The sequence below is a fragment of the Hemiscyllium ocellatum genome, chromosome 20 (genome assembly GCF_020745735.1).
Source record: "Hemiscyllium ocellatum isolate sHemOce1 chromosome 20, sHemOce1.pat.X.cur, whole genome shotgun sequence".
NCBI lineage: Eukaryota > Metazoa > Chordata > Chondrichthyes > Orectolobiformes > Hemiscylliidae > Hemiscyllium > Hemiscyllium ocellatum.
The window spans coordinates 38,965,861-38,988,038 of record NC_083420.1 but is presented as its reverse complement, the minus strand read 5'-3'; the positions used below and the strand labels follow the sequence as shown (position 1 = coordinate 38,988,038).

The window sequence follows — 22,178 nt, the reverse complement described above, 5'->3', positions numbered from 1 at the left end:
GCAGCTGTACAAAGTTCTGGTGTGGTTGCACTTGGAGTATTGCATACAGTTCTGGTCACTGCATTCCAGTAAGGATGTAGAAGCTTTGGAAAGGGTTTAGAGGAGATTTACTAGGATGTTGCCTGGTATGGAGGGAAGGTCTTACGAGGAAAGGCTGAGGGTCTTGAGGCTGTTTCGTTAGAGAGAAGGTTGAGAGGTGACTTAATTGAGACATATAAGATAATCAGAGGGTTAGTGTGGACAGTGAGAGTCTTTTTCCTCAGATGGCTAGCACAAGGGGACATAGCTTCAAATTGAGGGGTGATAGATATAGGACAGATGTCAGAGAGAGTTTCTTTACTCAGAGTAGTAGGAGCGTGGAATGGCTCGCCTGCAACTGTAATGGACTCGCCAACTTTAAGGGCATTTAAATGTTCATTGGATAGACATATGGATGAAAATGGAATAGTGTAGGTTAGATGGGCTTCAGATTGGTTTCATAGGTCAGCGCAATAGAGGGACGAAGGGCCTGTATTGCGCTGTTATGTTCTATGACTGCCCTTGACGTTTAGGCTGAATTTGACCATGTATAGCATCAAGGAACTCTATCAAGACTGAAAACAATGAAAATTCAGGAAAGCTGTAAACTGATTGGAGTCATGCCTGGCCCAAAGGTAGATTGTTCTGGTGGTTGATAGTCAGTGATTTCGACTTAAGGATATTTCTGTAGGAGTTCCTTAGGGTAGTGTCTTTGGTCCCACCATCTTCATCTACTTCATCAATAATCTTCCCTCCATCATTAGGTGAGAAGTGGAGGTGTTCACTGATGATTCCATAATTTCCACCAGCATCCGTGATGACTCATACTGATGCAGGCTTATGTCCAAATGCAGCAAATATCCAGGTTTGGGCTGACAAGTGTCAGTAACATTCACACCACACAAGTGGTAAAATTGGCCATGTCCAACAAAAGAGAATCTAATCATTGCCTCATGACATTCATCACTGAATCACTGAGAATCAACATCCTGGGGTTCCTTTTACCAGAAATTGAATTGGACTAATAACACAGCCCAACAACAATGTTAAACAAAAACAAAAATCTGCTGTGTCTCTCCAAGCACAAGCAGCAGCAGCATCTGTGGATAGACAAACAGTTAACGTTTCAAGATCATTGATCCTTTGGAAGGAACGGGGATGTGGGGGGGGGGAGCGGGGAGATCAGGAACCGGCGGAGATGGTGGGGCGGGTGGAAAACGTATTAACATCAGGTCCCTGCAAAGAATGGAGGAGTTAGGGAGGTTGGGGGTTAAAGGAAGCCAGGGAGAAGAACAGATCTGGGAGAGAAGTGGGGAAGCAGAGATGGAAGAAGCTTCTTCAATCTTTCACTGCCATCCAGTTTTCTCTCAGCCCTCCTTGTGATTATCCCTTGCCTTTCCCATTCTCCAACCATGGACTCACTGGCTTCACCCTGCTCCATTTCCTGTGTTTCACTTAATAGACTTGTGGACGATGCAAGACATGCAAAAGGGTTAAAGGGTAAAATGTCACTATTGGTTCATGTTTCAATTAGTGGTACCAGCAAGTCAAAGTAATTGATTATTATATGCCAGACAAAATCCTTCCTATGTATTACTACCATTCCTATGATTGCTGAAGCATCAAACATTATTGTAAAATTAGGCTACTCGGACCTGTGCCAAGATCCCTTTAATTAAAAGTCTTTCCATTGATGGATGTGTAGCAATTTCACACTAAAGGATGTGATTAGTCAGAAAACACAAATGATAGATACTAATTCCATAGTTGGGTTAAAGTACTGTGGTAAAGATTGCTACATGCTCCAATAATTGGGTTCTTGACATGTTCCCACATCATCACCCCTCAGCCCCCAGTTTTGAGCAGTACAGTTCTATTGAATTCTGTTCCTATTACCTACCTCATATTAATACAAACACCAACTTCAAGGTTCTCCATACAAGAAGTGACAGCAGATGTTACCAATTTAAAGCAGTAACTTCTTCAATAAGTTTCTCAGTATTAAATATCTTTTGAAATGCAATCACTTGTAATTGCTGTAAAGTGCTTTGAGATCCCTTAAATTGGTAAAAGATGGTGAAATAAACTCAAGTTTCCTTTTTAATAAAGCATCATACCCTGTGAAAGTTGTTCCATGATATATATACTTAAATATAAAATTGTTACCTAAGCAATACAATACTTAGAGCAGAATTCAATTTCTATTTTTTTAAAGAAGTGATGCGGATACCTGTTATGTCCAATTGTTCACTGTTTTGATGCAGGTCCAATTTAACAATGTACAAAGAATTTATCTTTTTGTTTTGGCCATTTTTCTATTGTCCAAAATTCTGGGGTAAATCCTGTATTCAGTGTTTTGCACATCAAGCAGGCTGTAATGGATTTTCTCAGTCCACTTCTGGAAAACAATAAATATTTCTATAATGTCACCATTTAAAATAAATACAAAATCAAGTATACAAAGAATAGGATGTTGATGATAATTCTTTGCTGTAAGTTAATTTCTATGAGTGTCATCTTTAGCTCAAAGACTAAGCTTTAATAGCACGTAGAATGGTTTGGTTTGTCTTTTGCTTTTCCTTCTCTTTGTAATGCATTTTTCTTTCTCTCCCTTTCCTTTTACCATCCATTGTTTCTCTTCTTTCCACGTTATTATCTGTGTTTTTATTTCAGCATTTACTTTTCTATCACTTTTCATCTTTTCCAATCTTTTTGTTTCTGGTCCTTTATTTTTCATAGTCCTGCAACCTCAATAGTGGTTGGAATTAATGGAAGTAAGTGTTCTAATGTATAGCAATACCTTTCCATCTTGTAACTGTGAGCAAGTCCATTTTATTTTACCGATTAAATATTTAATATATCATATCTGCATTAGGTAAAATTCTAGCCAGTATATTATGCACTAAAGAAAGCTGACTGTTATTTTCTCTGTGTAGCAATTTAATGAAATACAACATATGAGTGATTCTGAACTTCTGGAAATTCGGATCAAAGAATTCAGAGTCGAAGTCAATCAGCTGTGGAACAAACTGATGAGCCTAGAGATGCAACTGGTTGACCAACTGGAGGTGAGAAACTGAATTTAGAAATCACAAAACGTTACTGCTTAGAATGAAGCCATTCATTCCAACTATTGTACTTGTATTGGCCAAAAAAAGAGCTATCCAGCCTTGTCCCACATTTGGTCTTTTGTTAAATACTTCTGTAGGTCATGGCACGTCCAATGAAGCTTAAACTACTTTTTAAATGTGATGTCTTTATCATCCTTTCAGGCAGTAAGCTCCAGACTTCCATCATCCTCTGGCTGAAAAAATGCTCTTGGGTCAGCACTGTGGTTCGGTGGCTAGCACTGCTGCCTCACATCTCCACGGACTCGGGTTCCCAGTCTGTGTGGAGTTTGCACATTCTCCCCGTGTCTGCGTGGGTTTCCTCCCACAATCCAAAAGATTTGCATGTCAGGTGAATTGGCTATGCTAAATTGCCCATAGCGTTAGTTGTATTTGTCAGGGGTAAATATAGGGTAGGGGGGTGGGTTACTCTTCAGAGAGGCGGTGTGGACTTGTTGTGCCGCAGGGTCTGTTTTCATACGGTAGGGAATCTAATCTAATCTAATCTTAACTCCCATCTAATTCTTCTACAAGTTACTTGAATTACTCATTGGAACAAAACATCTTTTCTTAAAATGTGAAAGAATGTGCATGACAGACAAGAGGAATTCAAACTTGAAAATACAGAAAACATGGAGACAACATCTATGGAGCGAGAAATTAAGTTAATAAGGTTTCAGCTGAATTACTTTTCATCAGAATGAGAAGAATTAGAAATTTAACACGTTTAGAAAGAAGGGTAAAGATACTTTAAAAGTAAAGAAATGGACCAAGGGAAGGTCTGTGATAGAGTGAAGGACAGTAGTGATTAAATGACAAAAGCTTTAATTTTCCCTATAAGAGCTGTTGCTCACTGAGGTATAGTTCCACAGCTCGAAAGTGGTAGTTCCTTTTAGTACCTCAATCATAAAACTTCCTTCATTTGTCCACTTAGCTTGTCAATGCTCAATGATTTTAACATTTAGCTCAGCCAGTTATGATCCTCTTTGCCAAGATATGCAGGAATGGCAGAATCACATCAAAAATTGATATCTGGATATTTTTCCACTGATGTAACTCTATTGAAGTAACTCTACTAATGTCTTAACTACCTAAGCAAATTTGATTCTTTATCCAAAAGATGCTGAGAATTGGAAAATAATTGTTGGTTTACTGCAATAATTAGCTGCACCACACTTTGTTGGAAACAAGTCCCTCATAATTCTTCACATACTGAATTCTGATCTTGGCTGATCCATCTTGCAACTGAAAATTTAGAGATAAAGCTCTTAGCTCTTTGTTTTTCCCAGGAGAAACCTGGCACAATCTGTTATGTTGCATATAAGTCTGTTTGTAGAGTACAATTTCTCTACCTCGAAGACTTGTTAAACAAATACGTAGTATTTGGGGAGGAAATTACGGTCATAAAGAAGGTGCTAAAATAACTGCAGGGTGTTGACACTTATCTCTCCTATACAGCACTAATTCCTTGGCTTTCAACTATTTTAAGCATTTGTTTGTTGCTACTTTTGTTTGTTTTTTGGCTTGTTAGCTCAAAGATTAGTTTGTGCCCTCATTTTGAAACGACAGTTGTAGCTCCTTGCTCTGACCAAAACTTTTAAGCTCAAAAGATGGAGATTAGATTAGATTAGATTACTTACAGTGTGGAAACAGGCCCTTCGGCCCAACAAGTCCACACCAACCCGCCGAAGCGCAACCCACCCATACCCCTACATTTACCCCTTACCTAACACTACGGGCAATTTAGCATAGCCAATTCACCTGACCTGCACATCTTTGGACTGTGGGAGGAAACCGGAGCACCCGGAGGAAACCCACGCAGACACGGGGAGAACGTGCAAACTCCACACAGTCAGTCGCCTGAGTCGGGAAATGAACCCGGGTCTCAGGCGCTGTGAGGCAGCAGTGCTAACCACTGTGCCACCGTGCCGCCCAGATAGCAGGTGAAAATCTGGATCCAGCTGCTCTGCAGGGTATCCTGCACGTCGCCATTTGTGACCCAGAAAGTTCTTTATAAATTTTATTTAATTTATGACTTTACTGCTGCAATATCTAACTTTGTACGTCCCACAGGTTATAAGAGTTAGGGAAAGGATGAAATTTCCTTTACCAATGTACATAGTTTGATCCAGTTCTGATGAAGGGTCACTGGACCTGAAATGTTAACTCTGCTTTCTCTGCACAGTTGCTGTCAGCCCTGCTGAGTTTTTTCCAGCAATTTCTGTTAATATTTCGTGAAATGAAATGCATTTTGCTGAATCAACTAAAATAATTGCTGCTATAAAATCTGCAACCTCCAACTGCGAATACCTTTTGTAGTCTCTCCCCTTAGCAACGAAATAATAAAATTGCTTTGTGTCTAATTGTATTACAGTCATCAAATGATGTGGTAATGGAGGAGCTTAGTACTGATGGAATCAATCATAGTAAGGCAGAGGTGAGATGATCTGTGTCCTTGAAGATAGGAAAAGTACCAATGAACCAGGGTTCTCATGTCTGCAATTTCAAAATGTTATGGCTGTCACCCAATAAAAATAAACAGAAATTAACCACTATTTTCCCTTGACCAGGAGTTATCAACAAGGAACTTCCAACAGCTCTGTGCTTGTGGTCTGCACAGCATGTTTTATTTGTGGGGTTCTTTTGGTCAATGTGCCTCCTGTAATTTTCCTTAAGTGGGAAAATATGTTTAATTGAGAAACACAAATGGTCGAAGGCCAACTATAGGAGTAAAACAAGGCTGATGATGAGAGTGAAGATCATAGCCAGTTTTGAGAAGATTTGTTGCTCAGGTTGAGGTTCTGGATGTAGGATTGCTCGCTGAGCTGCAAGGTTCATTTCCAGATGTTTCATCACCCTACTAGGTAACATCTTTGGTGGGCCTCCAGGTGAAGCACCTCTGATAATTCCTGCTATCTGTATATATGTTTGGGTTTCTTTGGTTGGTGATGTCATTTCCTGTGGTGATATCATTTCCTGTTCTTTTTCTCAAGAAGTGGTGGATGGGGTCTAACTCGATATGTTTGTTGATGGAGTTAGGGTTGGAATGCCATGCTTCTTGGGATTCTCATGCGTGTCTTGTTTGGCTTGTCCTAGGATGGATGTGTTGTCCCAGTCGGAGTGGTGTCTGTCCTTTTCTGTATGTAAGGATACTAGTGAGAGTGGGTCATGTTGTTTTGTGGCAAGTTGATGTTTGGTGGGTTTGTGGGCTACCATGATGCCAAGGGGTCTGAGTAGTACTACTCAGACCCCTTGGCATCATGGTAGCCCACAAACCCACCAAAACAGCAACTAATGAACTTGAAAGACCCCATACAGACAACAAGCTAAATTAATATCATTTACAAAATACCGTGCAAAGATTGTAACAAACACTGGACAAGCAGGAAGAAAACTAGCCACCAGGATACTTGAACATCAACAAGCCACAAAATGACATGACCCTCTCTCACGAGTATCCTTACATACAGATAAGGAAGGATACCACTTCGACTGGGACAACACATCCATCCTCGGACAAGCCAAACAGAGACACGCATGAGAATTCCAAGAAGCATTGCATTCCAACCGTAACTCTATCAACAAACACATCGAGTTAGACCCCATCTACCACCCCCTGAGAAAACGAACCAGAAATGACATCACCACAGGAAATGACATCACCAACCCAAGAAACCCAAACATATAAATAGAAAGCAGGAATTATAAGCAGTGCTTTGCCTGGAAGCTCACTAAAGATGTTACCTAGTAGGGTGATGAAACGTCTGAAAATGAACCTTCCAGCTCAGCGAGCAAACCTACATCCAGAGTGAAGATCAGCTGACCAACAGATAATGACAAAATGAAACCAAATTTGGGATTAAATCTGGATGGTCATAAGAAGGAGGAGGATTGTGCTGAAGCATGTGAATTAGTTCCACTATTTTAAAGTCCAGGGACAGAATGAGAGGATGAACGATTTGAGCTTTGATATCAAAAGAGTGGAATTCATGCCAACCTGTAATTCTAAGGACATTCTTGATTGTAAAATGTCAGTCAGTTTGCAATATTTCTGTTTCAACTGATAGTTCTAATGCTTTGTTGTTTTGTTTGATTTTACAGGAAACAATGAGCAATTTTGAACGAAATATTTCAGAAATTGTTACAACTTACGTTGAAAATGTACAAGCTCTATATCCTTTGATGTAAACATTTATTCATCAGCAAAAGTTAATTTCAGTATACTAAAGCATAGAATGAGAAAAAGATTTTAATATTATGGAAACAAGTTGTTTCACATACCAAGTCGAGACAAGCACCGACCATTAGTCATTGCTCAGGTTCTAAATAGAATGGGTAATATTCTGCAAAAATTCCTTTTGATACTCAATACATATGTGATTTTTGCAAAGGTTTGTAACTCAGGATGAGGTTCAGGTTGTAAGTTTGCTTGTTGAGCTGGAAGGTTTGCTTTCAGACGTTTCATCACCATGCTAGTTAACCTCATCAGTGAGCCTCCAGTGAAGCGCTGGTGTTATGTCCTGCTTTCTATTTATCTGTCTCAGTCTCTTAAAGTGGGTGATCTCATTTCCAGTTCTTTTCCTCAGAGGTTGGTAAATGGGGTCCAAATCGATGTGTTTATTGATGGAGTTCTAGTTTGAATGCCTGGCCTCCAGGAATTCCCATGCATGTCTCTGTTTATCCTATCCAAGGATGGAAGTGGTGTTCCAGTCAAAGTGGCGTCCTACGTCTGTATGTAAGAATACTAGTGATAGTGGGTCATGTCTTTTGGTGGCTAGTTTGTGTTCGTTTATCCTGGTGGCTAGTTTTATGCCTGTCTGTCTGATGCAGTGTTTGTTACAGTCCTTGTATGGTATTTTGTAAATAACATTCATTTTGCTGGTTGTTTGTATAGGGTCCTCTCAGTTCATCAGCCGCTGTGTTGGTAGGTTTGTGGGCTATGATGATAGTCTGGTAGTCATTTCAGAGATGTCTTTGATGTGTGGTAATGTGACTAGAGTTTCTGGGCGGGTTGTATCTGCTTGTTTGGGTTTGTTGTTTAGGAATTAGCAGATTGTGTTTATTGGGTACCCATTCCTCTTGAATACGCTGTATTGGATTTTTCTTCGGCCCACTCATAGTTCCTGGGTGCTGCAGTGTGTTGTGGCTCCTTGAAATAATGTCCTGATGCAGCTCCATTTATGGGTGTTGGGATGATTGTTTCTGAATTTAAGTATTTAACCTCTGAGAAAAAGAGCCAGAAATAATATCACCCCACTTAAGAGATCAAGACACAGAAATAGAAAGCGGGACATAACACCTGCGCTTCACTGGAGGCTCACTGATCATGTTACCTAGCGTGGTGATGAAACGGCTGAAAAAGAACCTTTCAACTCAGCAAGCAAACTTACAACCTGAACTCAAAACGTATTCCAGCTGAGCTAACATTTGATTCCATGAAGTATTTAATTATCTCAGCACATCTGAACATTTTTATTCATTCACAGGATGTGGGCATCACTAGCTAGATCAGCACTTGTTGCCCATTTCTAATTGCCTAGAGGGCAGCTAAGAGTCAACCACGTTGCTGTGAGTCTGGAGTCATATGTCGGCCAGACCAAGTCAAGGTACCAGTTCCCTTCCCTAAAGGCTGTTAGTGAACTAGATGGGTTTTTCCAACATTCAACAACTATTTCATCATCATCATTATCATTAGACTCTTAATGGTAGGTTTTTAAAAAAAAAACCTATGTCAATTCCACCATTTGCCAGAGCAGGATTGAACCCAGGTTCCCAGAACGTTGCCTGGATATCTGAATTAATTATCTTACAATAACATTAGTTGGCCATTGCTTCCCCTAAAATAATCACTGCTGTGACTCAGATTCAAACCAAGGTTGCTGCAGCGATGACATAAAGTACTAATCACTCTATGGTCACAGAGCCATGTGTCCTGATCATACTCAGATTTATTTTTGAGTATTAATTTACATTGGACTTTTGGCAATTGCAGATAATACAATGAGTCTGAGACAAAACTACCTTGAAGTTCCAGTCTTCTTTGAGATTTTGAAACAATTCTTCATCCAATTTAAATAGTCTGCTTGGATCTAAAATAACTACACAGAGGCCAGTATCCTGTCCCCAAGTCACCCTTCATTTACACATGGGAAGTCCTTTACTCTAGTTCAAAGTCAGTTATCAGGGTGTCAGTACCAAGGCTCCCTGAGTGGACCAGGTTAACAACTCCAACCAGAGAACTCATATTCTATGAGGTCCAACTGGCTAACCTCATTAAAATCACGAAAGTGTAAATATCTAACTGCTCAGAAATTTGAATTTGAATCATATTTTCTTTATAATTTTCATCCTTCCCAATTTTAAAACTCTATAAATAGTACTTTTTAAAACAACATCAAAATAGAGTTGTGACAAAAAGTCATCATTATGAAATGTTAATTTTGTTTCTCTCTCCACAGATGCTGTTGGGCCTTGTGTCTACCAGCATTTTATTTCTGTAGCAGAAGTCATTTCATGTATTTCTCCAGATAATTATAAATTTTAATGGTGCTATCAGTTGTTTAAATTGTGGAACATTTTCTTGGAACATCAAATTCTCTTCCCATGGAAATATAATGTGATAGCTACCTTAGTCGAGTATTTTCCAGAATGGCTATATTAAAATATAAACACTAAGATAATTCAAATCTAATAGCACATACGTAGTTGCATTGCAAATCTTCTATTGTTTTTCACTAAGTATTTGACATATATAATGCCACTGAATAGTAGAAGTTAAGTGTAAAAAATGTAGGTACTCCTTGGTAGAGCTTCATTGAACCTTTTTAATTGTGTGCCTTTACAAATTGTGAATGAAAGCTCAAGACCAATATACATCACTATTCATGCACACTGGTCAGTGACTCATTGGTGCCTGAAAAATTTATATCTGACCTTTTATTTTAAGAAAACAAAATTGTTTCTGCATCAGTTTGGCATAATCTCAGCCCAATCTGGTGCATCCTATTTCTATTTTTGCCAAAGTTGAATCAATGTTGAGTGAGAAGATACCAGGTTTGATCCTTCCTGGAATCCTCTGGTCTCAGCAGGGTAAACTGTCGAGACACAACAATAACTGGCTGCATAGGTCAGAAACAGAAAGTTCAGTCAAGCTTCTTCAATTCTGAGCATGTTCGTTGATTTCCTCCATGACAATGTAGGTACTAGGTTAGACCTCAGTCAGTCAGGATTATATTGTCTGGCACTGCCACCTTGCTAAACAGGAATCTGAATAGACTTAATTCTGCTTAATTCAGATAAATTCTATATGGATTCAGAACAGATCGAAAGCCTCAAATGGGACATCCATGAGAAATTATGAGCCAGCAAAGCAGAATTATATTCCACCAAAATTAATAACCTCTTGGCTCAACATATACCTCACTCAACCATTATCACCAAGCTGGGGATAAACTCAGTTCTATAAACAGCAGAAGAGAATTCAAGGAGCGTCACCAGGCATATGTAAATACAGCTTGCCAAACTGATTAAGCTACAATATATGACTACATATGACAAACAGTGGAACATTGTAGATGGAACTAAATAATTCCACAGCAGATGATCAGATCAAATGTCTGTTATCCAGTTATGAAAGGTGTTGACCAATTAAACTACTCATGGGAGAAGAAGTTTCCACAAACATTTCCAACTTCACTGATGAGACCCAGCATAGGAGTGCAAAAATAAGGTGAAAGCTTTTGTAAGTTCCTTCTGGTAGAAGGACTTGTTAGATGATCTATCTTCCTACTGCGAGGTCCTTACCATCATAGATGCCTTTCACAAAATGGCTGAGTACACTGGATACAGCAAAAGCTTTGTAGGCTCCAGTTACATCTCAGCTGTGGATGCTGTAGACATTGAAGAATTTTGCATACTACAGTCTAACTGCCCAGTAAGGTACAATAATGGTATCTACCTGACAATATACAGAAGTGCCCTGATACATCCTTTTACAAAAAACAGAACCAATCTAATCTAGTCTCATTATTCTACTGAGTTGTCAGGGAAATCACAATGCTTTCAAGTAGCATTCCTCTGATAACAACCAATACTCAGTGTGGGTTTTGCCATCACCTCACAAACCTGTGATCTCTTCTGTGTAGTAGAACAAGAGAAACATTTGCATGGGGAGACCAAAACCCAAAAATTCCATTGTAAAACATACATCACCCTGAAATATTGCCATTTTATCATCATTGCTGGATCAACATTCTGGAATTCCTTTCTGGGAACTCTGGGAATAGTGGTTCTGTTCGCCGAGCTGGAAGTTTTTGTTGCAAACGTTTTGTCCCCTGGCTAGGAGACATCATCAGTGCTCTGGAGCCTCCTGCGAAGCGCTTCTTTGATGTTTCTTCCGGCATTTATAGTGGTCTGTCCTTGCCGCTTCCGGGTGTCAGTTTCAGCTGTCCGCTGTAGTGGTTGGTATATTGGGTCCAGGTCGATGTGTTTGTTGATGGAGTTTGTGGATGAATGCCATGCCTCTAGAAAATCCTTGGCTGTTCTCTGTCTGGCTTGCCCTATGATAGTAGTGTTTTTCCAGTCGAATTCGTGTTGCTTGTCTGCGTGTGTGGCTACTAGGGATAGCTGGTCGTGTCGTTTCGTGGCTAGTTGGTGTTCATGTATGCGAATTGTTAGCTGTCTTCCTGTTTGTCCTATATATAGTGTTTTGTGCAGTCCTTGCATGGTATTTTATAAACTACATTAGTTTTGCTCATGTTGGGTATTGGCTCCTTTGTTCTAGTAAGTTGCTGTCTGAGCGTGGCTGTTGGTTTGTGTGCCGTTATGAGTCCTAGGGGTCGCAGTAGTCTGGCTGTCAGTTCTGAAACGCTCCTGATGTATGGTAGTGTGGCTAGTCCTTTTGGTTGTGGCATGTCCTCCAACCAAAAGGACTAGCCACACTACCATACATCAGGAGCGTTTCAGAACTGACAGCCAGACTACTGCGACCCCTAGGACTCATAATGGCACACAAACCAACAGCCACGCTCAGACAACAACTTACTAGAACAAAGGAGCCAATACCCAACATGAGCAAAACTAATGTAGTTTATAAAATACCATGCAAGGACTGCACAAAACACTATATAGGACAAACAGGAAGACAGCTAACAATCCGCATACATGAACACCAACTAGCCACGAAACGACACGACCAGCTATCCCTAGTAGCCACACACGCAGACAACAAGCAACATGAATTCGACTGGGAAAACACTACTATCATAGGGCAAGCCAGACAGAGAACAGCCAGGGAATTCCTAGAGGCATGGCATTCATCTACAAACTCCATCAACAAACACATCGACCTGGACCCAATATACCAACCACTACAGCGGACAGCTGAAACTGACACCCGGAAGCGGCAAGGACAGACCACTATAAATGCCGGAAGAAACATCAAAGAAGCGCTTCGCAGGAGGCTCCAGAGCACTGATGATATCTCCTAGCTAGGGGACAAAACGTTTGCAACAAAAACTTCCAGCTCGGTGAACAGAACCACTACACCAAGCACCCGAGCTACAAATCTTCGCACAAACTTTGAACTCTGGGAATAGTTACACACACACGCAACATGAAAGGGGTTAACAGGTACTTATTATCACTTATGTCTAATTAGGGATGCATAATCAATGCTTACCTTACCGGTGCCACCCATACTTTATGGAAAAATAAAAGTAAGATTTATACTACCCTAATGATGAAAGAATTCTGACACTCTTATTTATTCATGAAGTCTCATGCATAAATCAATACCATGCAAAAGTCAGTGGCTGCAGTGGAAGTGTCTTGTATGCACTTGTGAAATCAACAGGAATGTAGTTCTGTTTTTGGAACCTTAACGTAATCACAATAGCTCAGTGCAGAGACCTAGAAAATCGTTACAATGAGAATATATTGGAAATCGCTATGACTAGTTACGACAAAATGGGAAAAAATGAAGGGGAAGAGGAAATGCCAGAAGAACTCAGAGCAGTAAGAGAAGGGATTTTCCTACATGAATGTTCCATGTTTATATTTGAAAAAATCAAGAATATGAATTTCTACAGCTTTGAGAAATAATATTCTTCAGAATACATAACATGAAATGTTTCTAAAAAGGTTTTCATATCTCTGCATGCATGAGTGGCAAATTAGATAGCCTTCACCAATCTTCCTGTGAAGCTGATTATGTGGGGGTGTAAGAGCACAGTCTAGACAGATGCTCCATCTTGTTTCCCCTTTATCTCTCCAGCATCAGTATTGGAACAATTAAAGCTAGAGATCATAAATATTAAAGAGTCACTAAACAATTCACTAAGGAAATAAAGATAAACTAATTTATCTAAGAATGTGAAATGCACCAACAGAAGGAGCAGTTAAAGTAAGACATAGTAAGAAAGCTAAATAGTAAACAAAAAACAGTGGCAGGAAAGGTTGGTTGGGTTAGATTAAGATATGTTATCAGAGGCTTGTACGCCTGCATGGACTTGCACTGTCAAAAGGTGTAAAAACAATGACTGCAGATTCTGGAAACCAGTTTCTGGATTAGTGGTGCTGGAAGAGCACAACAGTTCAGGCAGCATCCTAGAAGCAGCGAAATCGATGTTTCAGGCAAAAACCCTTCATCAGGAATAAAAGCACTGTCAAATGGCCGGTTTCTGTGCTACAGATGCTACATCAGTCCTGGACACTACATTCTCCAATTGCATCAATTTAAAGTTTGTGAGAAGATTTGTAGCTCGGGTGCTCGTTGTTGTGGTTCTGTTCGCCGAGTTGGGAGTTTTTCTTGCAAACGTTTCGTCCCCTTTCTAGGTGACCTCTTCAGTGCATGGGAGCCTCCTGTGAAGCGCTTCTGTGCTGATTCCTCCAGCATTTATACTGGTTTGAATCTGCCGCTTCCGGTTGTCAGTAGCTGTCCGCTGCAGTGGCCGGTATATAGGGTCTAGGTCGATGTGTCTGTTGATCGAATTCGTGGATGAGTGCCATGCTTCTAGGAATTCCCTGACTGTTCTCTGTTTGGCCCGTCCTATAATAGTGGTGTTGTCCCAATCGAATTCATGTTGTTTGTCATCTGAGTGTATGGCTACTAGGGATAGCTGGTCGTGTCGTTTCGTGGCCAGTTGGTGTTCATGGATGTGGGTTGTTAGCTGTCTACCTGTTTGTCCTATGTAGTATTTTGTGCAGTCCTTGCATGGGATTTTGTAAACTATGTTGGTTTTGTTCATGCTGGGTATCGGGTCCTTCGTCCTGGTGAGTTGTTGTTCCTGATTGAAGGGCTTACGCTCGAAACGTCGAATTCTCTATTCCTAAGATGCTGCCTGGCCTGCTGTGCTTTGACCAGCAACACATTTGCAGCTGTTGTCTGAGAGTGACAATTTAATTTGATGCTGTGGATCAATGAAAAAGCAATGCAATTTCTTTTAACAGACATTACAAGTACACATTCTACCCAAACTTTACCTGTTTCTGTCGTACACCAAGCATGCACTGTGCAGCATCCTCCCACGAAGGTTTACAAATTTGTAGCTCTGGCCATTCCCCCACCCCCAAATGCAGCACCTAATCCTAAGCCCAATTCTTAGCAGTTACTCTTTGACCTGACCAATCCCAAAATGCAGCATCCAGCTCTGACATGACTTCACATAGAGTGAAGCTGATTGCCCGGATCCAGGGGTCATTGTTTAAGGATACACAGCAGGCCATTTAGGACTGAAATGAGGCAACATTTCTTCATCCAAAGAGTGGAGAGGCTGTGGAATACTCTGCCACAGAAAGCGGTTGGGGCCAAAACGTTGAATGTTTTCAAGAAAGAGCTAATTCTTAGGACTAAAAGGATCAAAGAGTATAGGGAGAAAGCAGGAACAGGGTACTGAGTTGATGATCAGCTATGATTGTATTAAATAGTGGAGCAGGCTCAAGAGGCTGATTTGCCTACTCCTGCTCCTAGTTCTTATTCATGGGATGTGGTTATCTTTGGCTAGGTGAGCACTTATTGTGTAACCCTATTAGCAGAGAGAGCAGTTAAGAATCAACAGCCATAATGCTATGGGTCTGGAGTCATATGTAAGCTGGGACAGGTCAGGATTGCAGATTTCCTTCCATAAAAGGACAGTAGTGAACCAGATGGGTTTTTAAAACAATTGACTGCTACATTCAATTGACATTTTTATCTCAGATCGCTCGTGAAGTTTAAATTCAACATCTGACACAGTGGGATTCAGAACCCCTATCTCCAGTACATTAGTCTTACATTCTAATCATTGTTTAACGGCCTTTGCCCTGCCCCGTTTTCTCTTTATGGGGCAACAGCCCTTGTCAAGACAAACTAAGTGTCAGGCCATTATTACCAGAGAAGAAACACTATTTCTGCAGCCAACGTTTCTTTTGAACTGAACAAATAGTAGAAGGAGCTAACCAATTAATCCTGAACTGTTTTGGAATATCCAAACACATTAAGCAAATTTGAAAGAAAACAAATATTTGCTTTCTCAACACATTAAATGTTATATTTGTTCCTTCATATAGCTCTTTGTAGATAAAGATACAGTAATTAACACAGTTAATGCATCACATGACATGCACCTGCTTAAGATTGACAACCAAGAAGACAAGATGGTGACGAAGGCAAATGGCTGGGCTGCGGATGTGATTGAAATGGTAAGGATAACCAGATGCTTTAGTTTTACATTTGGTATTAGACAATCCAGACAAACAGCCATAAAACTGGAAGTCCTCCTGTTTCATGTCATGCTGTTGAAATCAATGGTATCTGAAAATGCATAAAATTATAACTCCTAATAGTACAGAAAAGTAAAAAAATCACAAAACACCAGGTTATAGTCCAATAGGTTTATTTGGAAGCATGAGCGTTCAGAGCGCTGCTCCTTCATCAGGAGGTTGTGCTGATGAACCACTGATGAAGGAGCAGTGCTCTGAAAGCTAGTGCTTCCACATAAACCTGTTGGACTATATCCTGGTGTTGTGTGATTTTTAACTTTGTACATCCCAGTCCAATACCGGCAACTTCAAATCAGAAAAGTAAATATATCATATTGGACCACTACATCTATCACAGCAGTTCTATTATTGCAATTCTTTAGAAAAATGCTGGAGAACATTTCCGCTTTAAAATCTGTAACTTGGGGGAAAAATCCTATAAGTTTTAAAAATTCTTCTAAAGGTGGAAATCACAGCTGATAACCATCAGTTATCAATCGGTCGGTTGAAAGCCTATTAAACTATGTTATTCTCCACATCAATTACAAAGTGCAACATTTAGAATTCAATTAACTCTTGGACAACATAATGGGTCCTTCTGAAGATGTCAGAATTCAAAGCAAGAGAGAGAAAAGGTCCTAACCATAATCATTTTCTTTGCCTGGTGAAAGTAACCATTTGAAAGTAACATCGCAGTCATTTTGCCTTGCTTATGATAAAGTCAGGTTGCTAAAACCTGGGCAGAACCCGGAGAATGATCTTCCAGAGATAGTATCAGGCAGGGTTCTCAGCCAAAGGAAGTACAAAGGAGGAAGAACTTCTGAAAACAACTGCTATTCTACCAAAACAGCCCAAGTAATCTGCAAGTGCCACTGCCACAGAATTAAGGAGGAACCCAAATTCTGTTGATCTGATGCATCCATCTGTGCTGCAAAACGCATTGAACAATTACCTATTGCAGCTGATGAATCTGCCTTCAATGTTCAAACACCTTCATTTCAGAAAGAGAAACTTCAAGAGATGACAGGCTGACATCAATCTTAGGGCTTGATCGTACTTTCATCTTTATATGACTATTGCCTATTTTTAATCCATGTTTAATCTCTGTAAATGTATTGTTAGTGAAGAACTTACCATTTTACTTGAATAACTACAGCAATAGTTGACCAATACTTACCTCTTTTCAGACTACAGGTTTGCAGCTATTTTTAATAAAAGTGTCTTCATTGAGTTTAAAACAAATTCCTTGTTCAAGGAACAGCCTAAAGAGATGCCTGGTGTGGTTATGACAATACTTATGAAAGCCTTAGACTCTGAAAGCAAGTGCTTATGTTTTTAGAGTGCCTTTCGAAACCTCATTCTTCTAACAGATCGATAACTAATGAATTACTTATGAAATGTAGTCTCTGTTATACAATATGAAATATAGCACCTGCTAGCACACAGGATGCTCCCACAAATGACAATGTGATAACAACTAAATAATTTCTTTATTGATGTAACCTTTAGGGTAAATAGTGGGCACGACTCTAGAGAGAGCTCGTGATCATCTTCAAATTAGTACCATGGGATGTTCTTATGCCCACATGGGCTTCAGTTTAACATGTCACTGATTTTTTTTTTAAATACAGCCTCATTAGATCTACATTGCTGTTTATGCTCCCCTGAATCACTTAGTTTCCTATCTCAGCCAGAGCTATTTAGACAGGCAGCATTGGAAATTATATACTTTTTATTGGAATAAAAGGGAAAAGCATAAATAAGTAAAAATGTCAACCCACAACTGTGTAATGGCATCCGTAAGCGACTCCTAGGTAGATTTAGTTGAAAATCAAACATTCAAAATTGCCAGATGGGGGAAAAAAAGCAAGGTGCTCTATCAAGTCTCCTCATTGTTACGGCATGATGGTTAAACAAATCTGCTGCCCTGGCCCATGCAATTTCCAGGAGAGGCAAAAGATAAAGGGCCAATAATAGAGAAAATATCTTTGGAAATTTTCCCTTTCACCCTCTCAGGTGAACAAAACCAGTCCAAAATATCACATGTTTCATAGTAGATAAGCACCTTTCCAATTGGAGGTAAACACACAGGATTGGACAGGGATGGTTAATACAGAAAAAAAAAATAAAACTAAAGCAAAATTAAGGAAGAAACAAATGATTTAAGTTGCAACAGTGATGTGTTTTTCTTTTGTTCTGCAGCTGCACACAGATGAAATAAAGCGCAACCGTAAACGAGTTTTAGAAATTAACATCTATGTCAGCCACTGGCGGGATGAGCTGGATTTCCTGGAGCTCCAGGACATGAACTAATTTTTACGTATAACATTAAGAGGGAGAGGTAGTACAATGTGGCTTTCAGATCCTTGTGCTCCTGTTCTATGTAGGCTCTAAGATAATCAGATTTAACGTGGGTTAAAGTTTTTAAATTGTTCACCCTTCCCCAGGTATGGCCTGTCTACTCTCATCACTTTTCCACTCTGTAGTTATTGGAACCCTTATGAGACATTTATTTATGTAGTGCCTTTAATGTAATGGAGACTTAATAGTTTCCTATTAATATCTCCACTGTACCTAATGGGGCAAAATAGCCTCATAGCCAGAGCTATTCTTTTTCTAGGAATCTCTCATTTCTTGGAGTTGACCTCAAACTGTAATTCTTTTAGCAAATTAACATTTGTTATTATGCTACAAACAAACATTTGCTACCTCACATGTACATCATTTCCTTTAATTTATTCTTTCCTAGTCCTCTTTCTACATTTTACGAGAATTTCAAATGCAAACTTAGTACTTTCTTACAATTTTAACCCTTTTTTCCTTCTCCTTGCAGTATTGTTGGATCCCTAAATTGTGAGTCATTTTGTTCTAATGCAGGACTGTGCATGTGCATATGACATTGATGTATGAAGAAAACACTCCACACAGAATGTGAATTAACTAAAATCAATACTATATAAAAAAATTATTTAAATGCCTTCATTCTCTTTTCTCAAACGATATCTTTTACTTTGCAGCTTTTAGTGCTATTTTGGATACGTGTGTATTGACATTTGTTATTTTGTTTGCTTTATAAAAAGATGTTAATTTAGGGAAAAATGCCGGAATGATGATGAGGATATTGGACTGGAAATCAGTGGCCCAGGTCAATGTGCTCAGGATGGATGTGGACAATAGCTGGTGAAAAATTAATTAATCTAATCAAAAACTATAAATTTGTCCAAGTGTGGATACACAATGCTTTATCTGAAATTCCAAAATCCAAAAAGCTCTGAAATCCAAAGTTTTTTTGTGGAGTGTGGACCATTATTTTGGTATGCAAACAGGTGACCCAACTCCACACCCACTCTACCCTCGTCACTCATATGTGACGTGGTGGAGTGGCCCAGCACTGACAGGCATCAATTGTGTCTCAGCGCTCATACTATTCACATGTGCATCTGCTGTGAGGTAATTTTTTTAAAATTTCACTGTGAAAATGTCATTTATTCCAAAATATTCCAAATTCCGAAAAACAACCGTCCCCAAGGATGTCGGATAAAGAATTGTGTACCTATAGTACAACGATGAACCTATGATAATGAAACATCTGGTTTACAATTGACCTTTAAAAGAAGCTGCTTTAAAACTACTGTCTTCCCTTGGTGTGGCCTAGATTTGATGCCAGAACCACAGCAACTCTTAAATACCTCTGAAATGGAATCTACCCAATTCTAACAAACCACTACAGCAAAGGTCAAAAAAGGATAAAACAAGGCAAACCACCTAGCTTTGACCTAGGCACAGCTGAAGAGTCAGCAAGGCCCAGTGTGCAAAACTCTTCCTGATTTAAGTTTGACATAGCTATTCACATTGCCTTATACATTACAGAAACTATTCCAGCTACCACCACCAACATCCCTGGGTTTGTCCTGTCTCACCAACAGGACAGACCCCCCACAGCTGGCAGCAATGGCATACAGTACAGGGAGCTACCCTGGAAGTCCTGACCATTGTCTCTGGACTCCATAAAATCTTACGGCATCAGGTCAACATAGCTAAGGAAGCATCCTACTCATTACAACCTCAAACAGATCAATACAATTAGAGATTGAGAACAATACTAGCCTAATCAAATTAGTGACACCCACATCTCCTGCAATAATTTTAAAATGCAAATTACAGATTTTTTTGTTTTGCAAATGCATTGCTCATGGCTGAAAGTTATAAACATGATCTGCTCCAGAAAAATCTTTTAAAAATTGCAGGTTCAAACATCAACTTCACACTGATCACAATGGGATCCATGGCACTGAGCTACTCAGAAACAATAATAGAAACAAAATTGCAAATGCTGGAAATATGAAATAAAAACAAAGTTATGGAAATACTTAGCAGCAGGGCCACACGATGACAAAGCCCTGTATCATGGAAAGCTTAAAGACATCCCATAGCATTAAAATGTATTATTTTGATGGAAAGGGCAGTAAAGATGAAAAATATCAAAGCTTTATATTTGCATATATACATTGGCAGTGGCACAATAAGTAGTAAAACTAATAACCTAACCAAAACATAAATAGTTGCTTGGTTCTTCAGAACTTCAATATTGCTGAAAAAATATTTTGTTTATCCTTTTCATCTTGCACTCATCAAGGCAATATGCAAAAAATTACCAGAGGAAAACAACATTTATAGTATATGAGAAAAGATTGCTGACTGATGGTAAGTGATCTCTAATATACAGAGGTGTTGCTATGATAGTGCACCAATTAATGATGACTGACACTTAACTTCCAAGCTTTGTTTCAATTATAAATAAGTCAGTTGATTCCTACCTTGAGTTGTGCTCTTTTCAATTCAAGAATTGAGATGACAGCCATTCTCTGGTTTACTTCTCAGGACTAATAATTTGAATACAGTCCAGCATTTTGTAGTAGTGTAAAAGAATATATATATTTGTTGCATAATAGTAAAATAGTTTACTGCATCTAAGGAGAAATCAAGTAGAGTTTTCGAGCCAGCAAAATTTAATGAAAATCCAGCCCATGGGTTATACACACTTATTTTCCTCTGCAAATTTTTTGCTGCCTGCCAATAAAGCCCTTATAAACTCAAGTACTTTGCAAGAGGGATGGGATGAGTGATTGAGGGGATAACTGGGAAGCAGGAGACCGTGATACAATAATTAGGGAGTTCGCTGAAGCTAAATCAACAATGTTGACTTTGAACTGGAAAAGCAAAATAGTTTTAGAAGTAAATACTAAACTACAAATTTCTAACCATCTGTGGTAAAAGAAAGCAAATGCCTTTTAAATTTTTAAACAAAGTAGTAAACATTAAAATCAAAGTAAGAGCAGATACAAATAAATTGGCTAATGGAGTTAATGTGAGTAATTGGCCTCTGAGCCAGAAGGCCAAGGATCAATTTCTATCTTTTCCAGAACTGCATAATTGCATGTCTGAACAGGATGATTACAGAATATCTTTCATAGATTGCTGAGTGATAATATGATCAACAGAAAACAAAGTGGGGCTCCTGCTGTGAAAGCAATGAGCAAATAACAATACAAATAGTACTTGGGATGATAATGGAAAGTAACTGACAGATTATTCCCTCTGTAGAATGCACTACCAATGCTGTGATTGGTAAATGACAAAAATAAATCAGTCATCACAGAAGAATGTGCATGCAATTTCCTAAAGCATTGCATTTTAAATCATTGAAGCCTCAGAAGTGGCACCATTGGGTGGCACGGTGGCACAGTGGTTAGCACTGCTGCCTCACAGCGCCTGAGACCCGGGTTCAATTCCCGACTCAGGCGACTGTGTGGAGTTTGCACGTTCTCCCCGTGTCTGCGTGGGTTTCCTCCGGGTGCTCCGGTTTCCTCCCACAGTCCAAAGATGTGCGGGTCAGGTGAATTGGCCATACTAAATTGCCCGTAGTGTTAGGTAAGGGGTAAATGTAAGGGTATGGGTGGGTTGCGCTTCGGCGGGTCAGTGTGGACTTGTTGGGCCGAAGGGCCTGTTTCCACACTGTAAGTAATCTAATCTAATTAAGTGTTTTACTGTACTGGGCTGGCAAGGGAAAGCAGAGGCTTTGCAGTACAAAGGGAGGCCATTCAACCTATAGTTTATTCCAATTCTCTCAGTAGAGCAATACAATCAGTCTCAATACCCTCAAATCTGTTTCTAAGGTCCTTTTTAAAAATTGCTGATTATCTCCAAGTTGCCAAGACATAGCAAAGTTGATGAACAAAAATTGATTAATATGGAATACATCCTCATAGAGGTATCAAATAAAAATGCAGAAGAGCTCTGGTGAACTTATCTAAA

The 22,178-nt window shown here is 39.5% G+C and overlaps 1 protein-coding gene across 1 annotated transcript in view; it reads left to right on the top strand.

Annotated features, from left to right (window-relative positions):
- drc3 (dynein regulatory complex subunit 3) overlaps positions 1–18,272 on the top strand; it is a 59,182-nt gene extending 40,910 nt beyond the window's left edge. The window contains exons 9-13 of the mRNA XM_060840291.1: positions 2,955–3,086; positions 7,227–7,297; positions 13,016–13,139; positions 15,672–15,803; positions 18,066–18,272. Of these exons, the coding sequence (XP_060696274.1) occupies positions 2,955–3,086; positions 7,227–7,297; positions 13,016–13,139; positions 15,672–15,803; positions 18,066–18,176 (570 nt within the window). The 3' untranslated portion in view covers positions 18,177–18,272. The remainder of the gene's footprint in view (positions 1–2,954; positions 3,087–7,226; positions 7,298–13,015; positions 13,140–15,671; positions 15,804–18,065) is intronic.
- Positions 18,273–22,178: the final 3,906 nt, after the last annotated feature.